At 34.5% G+C, this 13,176-nt stretch overlaps 2 protein-coding genes across 3 annotated transcripts in view; one reads left to right on the forward strand and one right to left on the reverse strand.

Moving 5' to 3' along the window:
- Positions 1 to 16: 16 nt before the first annotated feature.
- On the reverse strand, positions 17 to 11,585 carry LOC143916460 (sodium channel protein Nach-like). 2 transcript variants are annotated; one of them, XM_077437581.1, is made up of 14 exons: positions 11,293 to 11,585; positions 4,843 to 4,977; positions 3,179 to 4,753; positions 2,900 to 3,102; positions 2,675 to 2,817; positions 2,483 to 2,613; positions 2,310 to 2,394; positions 2,153 to 2,245; positions 1,409 to 1,516; positions 755 to 845; positions 618 to 668; positions 433 to 541; positions 272 to 369; positions 17 to 175 (listed from the first exon to the last, which is right to left on the reverse strand). In XM_077437581.1, the coding sequence occupies exons 3-14, from the start codon at positions 3,334 to 3,336 to the stop codon at positions 84 to 86; spliced, it is 1,362 nt and encodes a 453-aa protein (XP_077293707.1). In that variant the 5' UTR covers positions 3,337 to 4,753; positions 4,843 to 4,977; positions 11,293 to 11,585; the 3' UTR covers positions 17 to 83. The 2 variants fall into 2 exon arrangements, with proteins under 2 accessions (XP_077293707.1, XP_077293708.1); XM_077437582.1 differs by lacking the exon at positions 4,843 to 4,977 and having other exon boundaries at positions 3,179 to 3,331; positions 4,557 to 4,753; positions 11,293 to 11,500.
- The window catches only part of Glut4EF (Glucose transporter 4 enhancer factor), a 123,524-nt gene continuing 118,067 nt past the window's right edge, over positions 7,720 to 13,176 (forward strand). The window contains exon 1 of the mRNA XM_077437580.1: positions 7,720 to 8,411. Coding sequence (XP_077293706.1) covers positions 8,019 to 8,411 — 393 coding nt within the window. The 5' untranslated portion in view covers positions 7,720 to 8,018. The remainder of the gene's footprint in view (positions 8,412 to 13,176) is intronic.

Here is a 13,176-nt window from a genome sequence, read left to right on the forward strand (position 1 = left end):
AAAACAACATTTTTTTCTCATGGAATATGTATATTCAAACAGTATTAAGTTGTTATTTTATTTACTAATAATATATAAATTATTTAAGTAGCTCTGAAAAATATTAGATAAATAGCTTCGACAATACTGAGTAAAGACGCTCCAAAAAACAGGCCAGCTAAACCTCCAATAGAAACTGTAATAAAATAGTTTATTTTATTTATGAAACTATTTTCATAATACAGGCACATATGTTAAGGTAAATAACAAAATTGGAACACATAAATCATACCGACTAAATCCAAGTTTGAATGAATGACGTTCCTTTTGTATCTGATATTTGGTAGATTTGCCATTTTTATATCCACACGTGAATAATCATCATCTGTCCTAAATTTCATAAATCCAATAATTATTAAATTTTAAATTTAATTGATGAATTTACATACTTACTCGTATGTGTTATAGTGTATTTTTGTCAGTTGGATTTCTTCACAAGATGGAATGCAATGTTGACAATGCTTTTCAACTTGGTCAGTTCCGAATTTATTCTTATCTTCAGCTGAAGTGCAATGGAATAGTATTCCTCAAATTATTACAAATAATTAATTTAGTACGTATGTATGTGTGATACTAACCGAAAAGTGATAAACATATTAATCCAGTAAAATTGCATGTGATGTCAGTAACTGAAATTCAATTTATATCTATGTATAAGAAATATTTCAAATTGAACGATAATTTTTTATCGATGAATTAAATCTTAAGGTCTCACATGTATTATCTCTTAAATGATGAACACATTCGCATTGTTTGAACATTAATTCTGTTTCACAAGTTATCATACAAGTCGAATAGCCATATAACTAAAAGGAAAATTTTTAATAATTATCGAGTGGTTTTGGTATTTTTGTCTTTCCTCATTATATTTTAGGACATTTTCATTTAATAAAAAGTAATGGAAAACTGTTTTTCATTAAAATTAAACTTCAAATGATTGATTTGTTTAATTTGTCGAGAAGAAATTTAAATAATTTAAATTTAAACAAATGAAATGCATACAAATTATTCCAACAAATATTAAATCAAAAACAAATGAAAAAAAATCACTAATATAAGATGGAGTTGAATTGATCATCTGAAAATTTATTGAAAGCTTCACTACTTAAGTACTAATTTTATTACTAATTTGAACCTATTGCAAATAAAAAGCTTGTATAATGAGATAAACATAATGTTTCTATTATCACAAATTCGCAAATGTTGTTTCTTTATGCATTGGGAGAAGAGTCGAAAATTTGTAGTCAATTTGATGTTTGCCAAGAAGGAAAGAAAATCAAACGAAATGTTTTTCTCTTTTAGTACAAAAACACTTCATAAATACATAATAGATTATGTTATTATTTTGAATTCTATAATTAAGTCTTACTTTGTACGGTTTTTCAAAATAATTCTTTAATACTTCTTGAGGGTAGCGACATTTCCTCGCATCCAAATCGATTTCTTTTACTTGCTGATCGTTGGACATTTCAATCATCTACAAATTTCAATTGAAGTATTAATTCGTAATATTTCATTTTGTGAGATAATTATAATAATCCTTAAGAGGGCTGAACACCAGCGCCTTGTCCGTACAAACGTATTACACTTCTCCCTTCCTCAATTATGGCACTAGAGAAATTATTTTTTAATATGCTATGGATATCCACCATTGGCATGCATCTGTGCTTTTATTTTTTTGATTAGTTATTTTTTATAGGAGCTAGGAGCCGTCAAACATCTTTAAAATCGCCTCTTTTTTACACCCACGAAAGGAGTCCAGCGTGCTTATTTAACGGTCGTTTTAAAAAAAAATACGTACACAGTTGCATAGAAAATATCTTTCTCATACCGATGATGAAATTTTTGTAAAAATTGGTCCAATTTCGGAGGAGAAAATTGTAGAAAAGAAAACCTCGATTTTGTCGATTTAAAATACGTATTATCTGGTAGAAGCGCAACTGTCGCATTCACTCAATATAAACATATATTGATATATATTGTCGCATTCACTCAATATATACATTCGCTCAATATATGTATATATCGAAGAAAGGAACGGCAACAAAATTAAGGTTTCGCGTGTACAGCCCTCTTAATGATTCAAGCCCAATTTCAATTTATATATGTATACCTCAAAAATGAAATCGATATTATCATTAACGTCAAATCTCATATCCAAGTCACTTTTGACCCAAGGTACATCATCACTTCCGTGAATATAAACCTGAAAATTGGTTAAAAAACAAAAATAAAAACAACAACATGATAATATGCAATGATTTACTAACCAATAGTCTTTTATAAACATAAAATGATAAATATCCTGGACCCGTAGTGCGATTTGATTTAAAAAGTGGTACTGTGCCAGATAATCTATGATAGAAATGTATTCATATAATAGTTACTATTTTCATAATTATAAAGTTGTATTGAAAATATTTCAATAATTTTAATTCCTTACCTACTTTGCAGAGTGTTGAATGAATAACACAAACCAAATTCAGAATCAATTGGCAAAAAATATTTGCAGCAATCTAACTCTTTATCTTGCCATGAACAGCCGTGAATCAATTCCGAACAAGGTTCTCTTACCTAAAAATGATTAGAAATTTTTAACACATTTTTGATTAATTATGTCTACTAAGATACTCACTTTCTCAGCCAGTTCTCGAAAGTTTATAGGACAGTTGTTATCTGGTCCACAACCAGTCTTACACAAATTACAATTGGTTTCGGTGAAGGATATTTCAGCAAAAAACTTTTTCTGATCATAGTCCATACTTTGCATCAAATCCGCTATTTCATTAAATCATTACATATTAAATGTATACAGTATTTACATACATGTTTGTGTTAATGTAAAGAAAATATTTCTCACGGTAAAATTTATTCAGCTTGCGAAGCACTCGAAGATAGTGAAATTTTTCGCAAACTGTAATCGACGGAAATGCAGTATTCCATAGCAGTCGATTAGTATCGAGGGTGAAACTTAATGTATCTTGATTGAATGTTTTCAATGTACCGAACAATATCATCAATAGACCCCACCCACAAAGACATAGTGCGGTAATCCAGAATAATCTAAAGTGCATGAATTGAGATATAAATAAATAACGCACATTAAAAAACTAATTCCAAAGGTTCTGGTATATTTTACCTGGAAATCCAACTTCGATTCCTGTCACTTATGTATCTCAAACCATGTATATTACTATTAGCTCCAAAGAAAAATAAACGAGATAGTATTCTACTGAACATTATTGCTTTATTCTGGTATTTATAGGACAAGGATTGATTTTCACGTTGACACCTCATACAATGAATCAGTTCGAAATAGTTTATTTATTTATTGCATGTCATAACTGAGATTATTTAAATCACATATTATACAGTGAGATACAGTACTGATATGAAAGTAACACTATTATGGCAGGTATTTTATTTTATCAAAAATGTTACTTGTATTATTCTTCAAAACTTACAAAACCAAATTTATTCATTGAATCAATTACGATTAATTGTAAAAATAGTTTGAAATAATATAACACGTGCAAATAAAGCATGTATAATTACGGTGATACCCCATAAATTTAAGTAAAGATGAAAGTGAGGGTTAAATGGCGTGTCAACTTTAACCGTTATCAAATATAACCGACATGAAAACGGTTTCGTTGCGTTTTCAAGTTTAATTAACGCCAATGGATATAACTTGTCTGTTGTATTATTATTACGAAACATTAAATATACAAAATATTACAATGATTAATTTACACATTGTTGTGAATGTACAAAATAATTTTGAATCGTTAATTTCCATGAAATACAATACAATTGAATGTGAAAATTGCTTACATGTATTATTTATTATTTATTTTTAAAGAAATCGATTTCGTTTTTTTTTTATTAGAATGAAATATTGATCATAAATCAAATAATTTTATCATTTATCTACGTATGTACGTAACAACAATAGATGAAGTTTTGTGATTGTGAGAAAATTAGACTTTTACTGATTTGAATTAAGAATCGGTCACTGGTCACGTTTTATTGGTTACCAAAAAAATGTGCGCGTGTTATTATGTATATTTTTATGTAGCACTGGAGAAGGGTTTAATTTCCCTTTTAAAAAAATTCTACCCATATATAATTTTTTTGGAGAGATGTGATATGAATAAAATATAAAGATTGAATTTACTTTTAAAAATTATTTTTGTAAAAGAAAATCCGGAAAATTCATTTAATTTTTGGAAAATCTTATGAGAGGCATCTATCGAAGTAAAAAAAAGATTTTATTTTGGTCAATAGGTGGCAGTAATAATTTAACTAATAATTTGGTTTATATTTTTATTATTGACGATTTTTGAAGAAAATCACACAATAATCGTAAGAAAAATTAAACGATTCCGTTTGAAAAATTAAACTCCTGTACGAAAATGTATAATAATTGATTTGCGCAAAATGTTGTTTTTATTTTTTTGAAAAAGGAATTAAATTTGTAATAATTATTGATTTTCGTTTGTACAGAAATAGCATACCTTTGAACAGTGTGAAATTTTATTTTGTAAATAAATTGAAAAGTTGCAGATTGAGAGTCATTGGAATACAGTAGCTGCGATGCGAAGTAGTTTTGGAAGTGGGTCAGCCAATCAGAAGCCGAGTCCCGGTCACGTGGCTTTGTTGTTATCCGTCAGCTGGTTTGTGACGTTCCTATGTCGAACATAGGCGGCGCACACTAAATAAAATGTAAGTGTTTTTATTATTATTTTTCCAAAAAATTTACATATTGAATTTTAAGTCTACATAGTTATCATCCTTTGTTACATTATACATGCACATGAACCGTTATATTTGAAAGTCCACTTTTCTTCATTCCCAGAAATATTTCGCATTATATACTAGTTGTTTTACCCGACTTCGCTTAGTGTTTGTAATATATACAGCTTAAACATGAAGAATCTAAAAATAAATATTCATTCGTTTTTTATTAAATTTATTTAAATCGAAAAAAATATAATATTCAACCAATTGAATTTCCGTCATATAAATTTTGTTTTTAAACAAAAGTTCCCAACCAAAAAACGAAGTTCCCAACCAAAGATACTTACATATATACACACATACTTACATACAAATTCTCTTTCGAAATTATATATTACTAGTTGTTTTACCCGGCTTCGCTCAGTGTTTGTAATATAAATAGCTTAAACATGGTAAATCTAATAGTAAATATTCATTTTTTATTAAATTTATTTGAATCGAAAAAAATATAATATTCAACCAATTGAATTGTCGTCATAGAAACTTTGTTTTGTTTACTAAGTTCCCAACCAAAGATACTCACATACATTCATATAAACCTACTTACATACATATATACAAAGTCTAGATAACGTTTAACAATATTTATAAATACTGGTGGCCTGTAATACGTTTATTCTGCTTTTCCGAGATTCTGAACATATCTAATTAAAATAGATAATAAAAATTTGTGAATTAAGTCGAACAGAAATAGTGTTTTTGGAACAGAAATTTGGACTACCGCCAATTTCAAATACAACGGTTAATATGTACATATTTACATCACTACTATTTCAAAAAATTTGTACGATTTGATGAGCTTTTATTAGTGTTGTTATTAATGGTAGTTATTTACTATCGCATTATATATGTATTATTAATTATTATATAATCTATTAATTATTATATAATCTATAAAAGTTTGGTCTGGGGACAATATTTTTGGCACGGCTGTAAAATAAATTACACGACGAATTACATTTTCACCAGTAAAATTATAATTTTTGACAGTTGGATGATAGCGCGTCGCCCCGCTCCTGCTCATTCCCACTCTCCTCATGGTCCACACTTCCATATAATATCCATCCAAACACATCGTTATATCTTAGCAGCTGACACTTATTTATTTAAGGGTTAGGTTAGGTTAGGTTAAGTTAGGGTTGGCCCGATTCATTTAAGATTAGGTTGTTAGGGTCGGTATTTATTTTTGTCAAAATTTATATTTGTTACTGGCAACCCATCTGACGTTTGATTTGCCGGGTGCACACCGAATTTGTCGTGCGAGAGGGGAACTCTTTTTATTTGCAGGGCGAAATGTTTAAGAGATGGGCATTCGCATATAGTAATGTCGTGAGAAATACCTAATTTGTCTGGAAATAGGACTATTTTGCCGGGCCGATAATTGGTACCCGTTATTTATTACCGAATTATATATGTTATTCTAGTTATAATATAATCTGACTATAAAAGTTCGATTCGGATAATCTTTTTCAGTAATGCGACGAATATACATTTTCGATTTTGAAATAAAACATGTTTAAGTCTATTTTTCAGTATTCTTTTGAGAGCTTTAACAACCGGTGACTGTTTGGGTGAACCTTGATTGAAAATACCGCTTTGGTTCAATCATCATAAATTATTTTTCGCATACTTACATACTTACATATTTACTCATATTCTTCTCGAATCTCCAGAATTTTATAAAAATGATAGTTATAATATTATATGTACATTTATTTTGAAGGAAGTATGGATTTAGGATACGCTCACTTATATGAGTTGGGGATTGAATGTCCATTATTGAATAGTTTAAATTTACAATTACAATTATTTGTTCCTTCTTAGGTTCGCCTCCTTACTTGCCCTCCGTTGTACCCTTCGGTCGAAGTCACTCTCTTTCAATTTCTCCATATCTCCAAAATTTGATATTATACTAAACTTAACACACTTTTTGATACAAAAACATTTTGCATGTTCTGTGTTTTAAATTTTATTAATCAACAAAACTCCATTTATTTTTAATAGATAGCGAAGGGAGATTAGGGCTATTTGCTTTTAGGATGTTGTGTTTATGACTTTTGTTAACTTCGCAGAAAAATCTTTGATATAAAATATTTGAAATATGATTTTCTAAGTGGAATTTTATTTAATTCTCATTCAAAGACAATTTAATATATTATCCCTATTAATTCAATTCAGATTCGTGTAAATACGAGTAAATAATTGTACGAGATGTTAACTCGCAATTTTACCGATTTAAAATTCAGCACACTTCCAATTAACCCTTTTAAACGAAAACAAAAAATAATGTGGCTAGAACACTATCCCAATAAACATGTTTCAACAGAAAAATCTCAATATAAAATAGTATTAACAGTGGGAAAAAGTCCCAAGTGAAAATACGTACTTTTGACTTTTGATTTGAACTGGACGACTACTTAGACAGATTTGAAAGCTGAAAAGTACTACAAATAAAAGATAAAATACCCGACTATAGATTCAAACGGACACAACACTAGTTTATCTACGATTGTAATTATCTTCGTCGTCCTGTTTTCCATTCTTTACACACGTTTGTGACATTTAGAAATAAAATGTTTATTTACAAAATAAAAAGTAGTGCAACGGCGATCGAATATATATGTAGGTACAGTGTGCGTCGACGATACGGTCGCGCCCCTGCCATATGATTTGCCGGCCGGCGAACAGCTGAGGACCAAAACAAAGTGCGAGCGAGACGCAGCGTGGAAGCAACCCGATACGCGGCGTTCGGCCACAATCGCCACTATTCGGCCGCGCTCGGGAGCGTTCGGCAACGTTCGGCGCGCTTCGGCTGCCGATTCGCATTCGCCGGCCGGCTTGCGGCTCGCGGCTCGCGGCTCGCGGCTTGCGGCCTGCTGCAGCCAGTCGCGTTCAGGTTGTTGTCGTGCGAACATCGCTCGCTCCTGCCGCGCTCCCGCGAACTTTCTTTGTTACCGCACTCGGGAACATTACCGGCTCGGCTCATCTCTATTGCACACATCTATCTCTACTGCAGCGATGCCCCAGATGCATAGTCCCAGTGCGATGGCCACCAGGCCCAGTTGAGTGACATTGACAGTGCTTCAGTGCAATCTAAACTAACTAAAAGTTATCTCATAAAAAACTAAGTGAAAAGTTTGTGTGATTTTTCAAAAAAAAAAAAAAAAAATCAATCCGAAATGTCTACCGGCAAGCGTCTAGCCAAACGGTCCATAGTGGGTACGAGGGTGGTTGCGAAAGGCGACAGTGGCATGTTTTGCTCCGGGGTGATACACGACGTGAAAACGCCGGCTTCTTGCTACCCGGAGAACAACAATTGCATCAACCTCACTCCGAACACTCGCTTCTCGGTCAGGTTCGACGAGAAGAACGCTCACGGCAAGCGGGACAGTCGCGAATTCGCCTGGCACGAGCTGGTCGGTCCTGGCTTCCGAGGCATCCAGGGTCTCTTCCTGCCTCCGGGCCAGCGCGTCTTCCTCACTTTCAACGGACGCGAAGTCAGCGGTGACGTGCGACTACACGACCCCAACACGGACGAGGTGTTTGTCGTCATACAACCCCAAGGATCCGAGGTCAGTACTCCTGAAAATCTCACATTTTCAGACGATCGGTCGAAAGCCGGCCGGCGAACGCTAGAGAAGCCGGCTGGCTGGCTGTACATACGTACATATATACACACACACCACTTTGTTTCTTTTTCCCTCACCGGTTTTTCGCCAACCGGTTTTTATAAACTCGATTTTGCGCCAGCTAGAGCCACCTACTTCCGCTTTTCCTCGATTATTATCGGTAAGCGTTAATAATGGGTGCAGTTAAAAAGTTTGGACTCGACTGTGAATTTGGACCGTTTTTATAGCGGCAGAAAACGCCAAAAATTGGGAATGGTGAGCGATCATCGCAAGAAGGAAAAGTTTGATTCGAGTTCGAGAAATATTGTTGGCCTTAATTCGATGCCTTTATTATTTTTGCTTTGTGTTTCTGCAAGCAAGTAATGATATGTGGGAGATACGGTTGTTGAAAGTCAACTAAAATGGCATAGTTATTTGGATGGCATATTCAGGAAGAAGAAAAACTCTATTCAATGTATTCATAATGACATAATGGGCCGCCGTTTAGATAATAATCTATATTGATGTACCTATGCTGTGACTAGAAGAAAGGAGTTATAGCAACATTGATAAGAGAAGGTATTGATTTGAAAAAAATACCCGAAGAGTACTTACTACACAATCGCATTTCCACATTCCTGACGCGATGTGTTGTGGAAAATATGTATGCTACCTTCATATTTTTGACTATCTGGATCAGATTTATTTTGAGGCATTTTTGAGTACATTCGATACTGGTTTATCTATCTTGGTACTCACTCGTTGCGATTACTCGATGACGCGTTTGGACCGCCATTAAATTGTTTCGTTGTCACCATTCCTTATCGCAGTTTTCTGTCGAGTCGACGCTGCAACGACATAATTGTTGTGCAACAGCGTTGACGAAGAAAGCGAATTCCTGCGAGAGATGGGAAGAGGCATCTTCGACGATTAGGCACGGTGTTGGAGAACAACAGGTGCCTGCGCGCCAACACAGAAAGAGAAATGACCACCGACCGGTGCGCACTTTCTCCTAGCTGCGTGGTCTTGGCTATGTATTTGGTTGCCGGCCAAATGTTTGTGGGTCGCACCCTGACACCACCAATTTATGCCCCTGTTATGTTTACCGATCGGGGCCGATGAACCCGCAAAATTCCACCGGATACCAACCATGTCCTAGCACACCAACCACAGCAATGGTAATAACAAAAATAGCGGTATGTACCTAGCAGTGGCGTGCCGTGGAAATCTCTCCGCTTTTATCGAACAGCTTTACACGTAAGTGTGTGACAGCATAGGCTAGACCAGCGTTTCTCAGCCGGGATCCACATGGCCCCCTCGGGAGGCAAAAACCAAAATTCTGCTTTTGGGGAGGCATGACGAGCTCTAGGGGAGGCACAGTCCGAATAAAATTATTATATTCAAATAATATCGATAGAAGAGCTTTAATGTTTTATTTGTCATCAAACTGAATATAAGTTTGCATTTCGGGAAATATACCAGATGGGGGAGGGGGAGGGGGCTGCTTCAATGGTTGGCAAATATCGAGGATTTATCGCATATCTGAAAAAAATTGTACCAAATATGTTTTAAATAAGGTTGGGAAGGCGTTTAAATGCATCTCCTCTTAAAAGCTCGTAACCATCTTGATATTGTAATGAAAAGAGGCGATCTCTGTATGTGACTAACAGCATTTGAGCCAGATTCGTTAACTTGACAATTTACATCAGGCACAAGTATCACACTAAATAAAGTTATCTTTCAATTTATTATGTTTAAAAATAAATATTACGTATGTATGGGGTCTACGGTCCAAAAAAGGTTGAGAAACGCGGGACTACAAGACGTCATTCCGAGTCCCCTTGTATCCTGCTCACATACACGTAAGTAAGGCTGTGCGACAAAAACAGAGATTTTCACGGTATGCCACGGTACCCAACTACTTTTAAGACTACATTACATTTGATTAATAAGCTCCCAGAGTGGATTACAATGCGCATTCCAACAGAAACACTGAATTTGAGAAACGAGTTCTCCTCTTTATTTACTTAAAGCTCTTTGTCTTTTGGAATATATTAATGGTCCACCTGCTTTTTGAAACATTTGGTTAAATATGTACATACTCTGATTGGTTGTCCAAATGGAAGTTTGGTATTTAGGAACCTGTACTGTTACATGTATTGAAGATCATTGCAATACATAACGATTATATGGCGTTTTTAACAAGGTCTCGATAGAAGAAGGCACACAGAGTCGTTCGGCACGGCACGCCAGAGTATATTCCAGCTGTGAACGGGTGTGTCTTATGTCATTGCTAATTCGTACGATCTTATGGAAATAAATATGGGAATCACCGCTATTGGTCAAACCCATATCAATATTATCAATCAAGGAAAATATATTACCTTAAACACTCCAGGGGGTGAATTACGGCCTTGCATAGATCAGGCGTGCTAGCATTTTTTTACATGTGCAAAACTATCTAAAAAACCATGTGCCGAGCACCCTTAGTAGTCCGATGAAAAATACAAGTAAGAAAAGAGAAAAGTCGCAATGCAGCTTCAATAATGATTTTGAATATGATCCAGGACTGGGATTCTACGCTGCTTCTATGATTCTACGTCTAGAATATCTTCAAATGCGATTACAGCATACATATGCATTCCAGTTGTCCTAAGCTTTACTAATGGCTTCCAGAACTCAGTAATAATAACAAAAATAAACAAGGGGATCACGACTTGAATACGACCTTTTGAACGTCGGAATTCATTAAATACCCAAAATCGTCTAAAACCGACGCCTTTATGTTTCAACGACTGTCTGCAATTATTATTCGCTTCCAAGAAAATTAGCACAGGTGAATTACATTTTGACCGAATGGACCTCTGCGAGTTTGATCGTCTTTTAAGATTGCACTTTTTTTCACGGCTGCTTAGTAACCGTTCAAATTGCGAATGAGGTCACACAATTTCAATTGCAGTCTATGTGCAAAGTTTTTTTGTGCACGATTTACTTGGATCGATAAATTGTGCACTGATGCCGCTTCTGCTTTCGTTGCTGCTGCTGTTGCTACTGCTACAGATGTATGTACATACATATGTACGTCGATGAGCACTCTACGTAATTTGCGTCCGCTGGTGTTGAATCTGCTCGTGTAGTGAGTACGTATGTACATAGTACTACCAGTGTTACGACGTGTGGCGATAAATACCGGTCGTATGTCAAAATTGAAAGTAATCGCTGCTGTCTCAATATTTGCCGACGACAATTCAATGCCAAATATGTGCAAAGCGACCCGGCCCAAGACAATGGCTTTGCCATGTCCATTGACGTCAGTAATGTGTTGCGGTCGACCTCATTGACGTGTCGTAATCAATACGCATCACCGACGGGGTTTGTCAGCTCTGCCTCCTCCGATTGCTCTTACATACGTCTGTATCAACACTGGTCTTCGACCGCAAAGGGTTAAATCGTCAGACGGGTTAACCAGATTTGAATAAGCTCATTGTGCATACTAACTAGCCAATACATCAAGTTACAACTAATGATTTCGTTCTAACGTTTAGAAGATCTATGTATCATACATATGTATGTACGTACACCAGTCGTTAAGCAGCTGGGTTGTTGAAAAATACGTCTTATTTTTTCATTCTGGTCTATTCTCTCCGGTAGGACGATTCAAATACTGTTGAATACTATGACAGTCAAAGAAAATCATGTCACGGTGAAATGAACATGAATTATCAAAATATGTATGTATGTGCATACAATGTGACTAACTATGCAGAATGCTATATGCAGGTGCAACATGCACCTTGGAATTTATAATTCGAGGTGTGCTCTTAATTTCCTATTATATTGAATTTGAAGGTAAACTGTGTGTATTATTGATTACATTTGTTAAATGGTTCCCGGAAATGAAGCAGAATGATAGCGTTCCCAAAACAAAGCCAATAAGATAGTATATTTGGATGGTTCGATGATTATTCCGCACAAAGCGATCTCGCACACGTCACTAAAATCTCGATCACGGAACATCTGGCACCTGAAAACTCCATCCATCTAAAGATATATGTACACACATGTGAACTATTATAGGGTCTTCTTTTTGTTACCAAATTCATTTAGATCGCTTAGAGAGTATTCAGAAGCGTTTTCTGCGTCTTTTATCCTATAAGGCTGGTCTTGTTGCCAATCTACATATATGTATGTATAAAGACTTTCACGCTTTAAGATTGTAAGTTTGTGTCTTCGCAGAAGAATTTTATTTATTGCTCTTACATAAAATAGTTATGCTATTGATACATCTGTTTTGGCAGTTATTAATTTTAATGTCAATACTCGTTTCACTTGATGTTCAAAACTTTTTAATCCGTCAAATTATAATAATAATACTTGTTTTAATGGTACAATTGCCCGGATATGCTGTCTTTACGATTGTACAAATGATTGCGCTGATTTGTTCTTTAATTCAATCAATACTTTTAGGGCTGAGGTTAAAAAGCATATTTATGGTTTATTCATTGTCATTCATTGTTTTATTTTATATTTACTATGTTATTGTAATTTTTTGTTTTTATTATATAATATTACCATGCGGTGCTCACTCTAATAGGATTTTATATATTTTTTTCATTCTATTTCTCTTTTATTATATTTTTATTCCGTATGTGTGTCATTATATTTAAAATAAAATAAAATACGAACGAGAACTCGAGTGCCAGCTATTCTGTAATCGCGATGTGCGAAA

The sequence above is a fragment of the Arctopsyche grandis genome, chromosome 9 (assembly GCF_051622035.1).
Source record: "Arctopsyche grandis isolate Sample6627 chromosome 9, ASM5162203v2, whole genome shotgun sequence".
Classification (NCBI taxonomy): domain Eukaryota; kingdom Metazoa; phylum Arthropoda; class Insecta; order Trichoptera; family Hydropsychidae; genus Arctopsyche; species Arctopsyche grandis.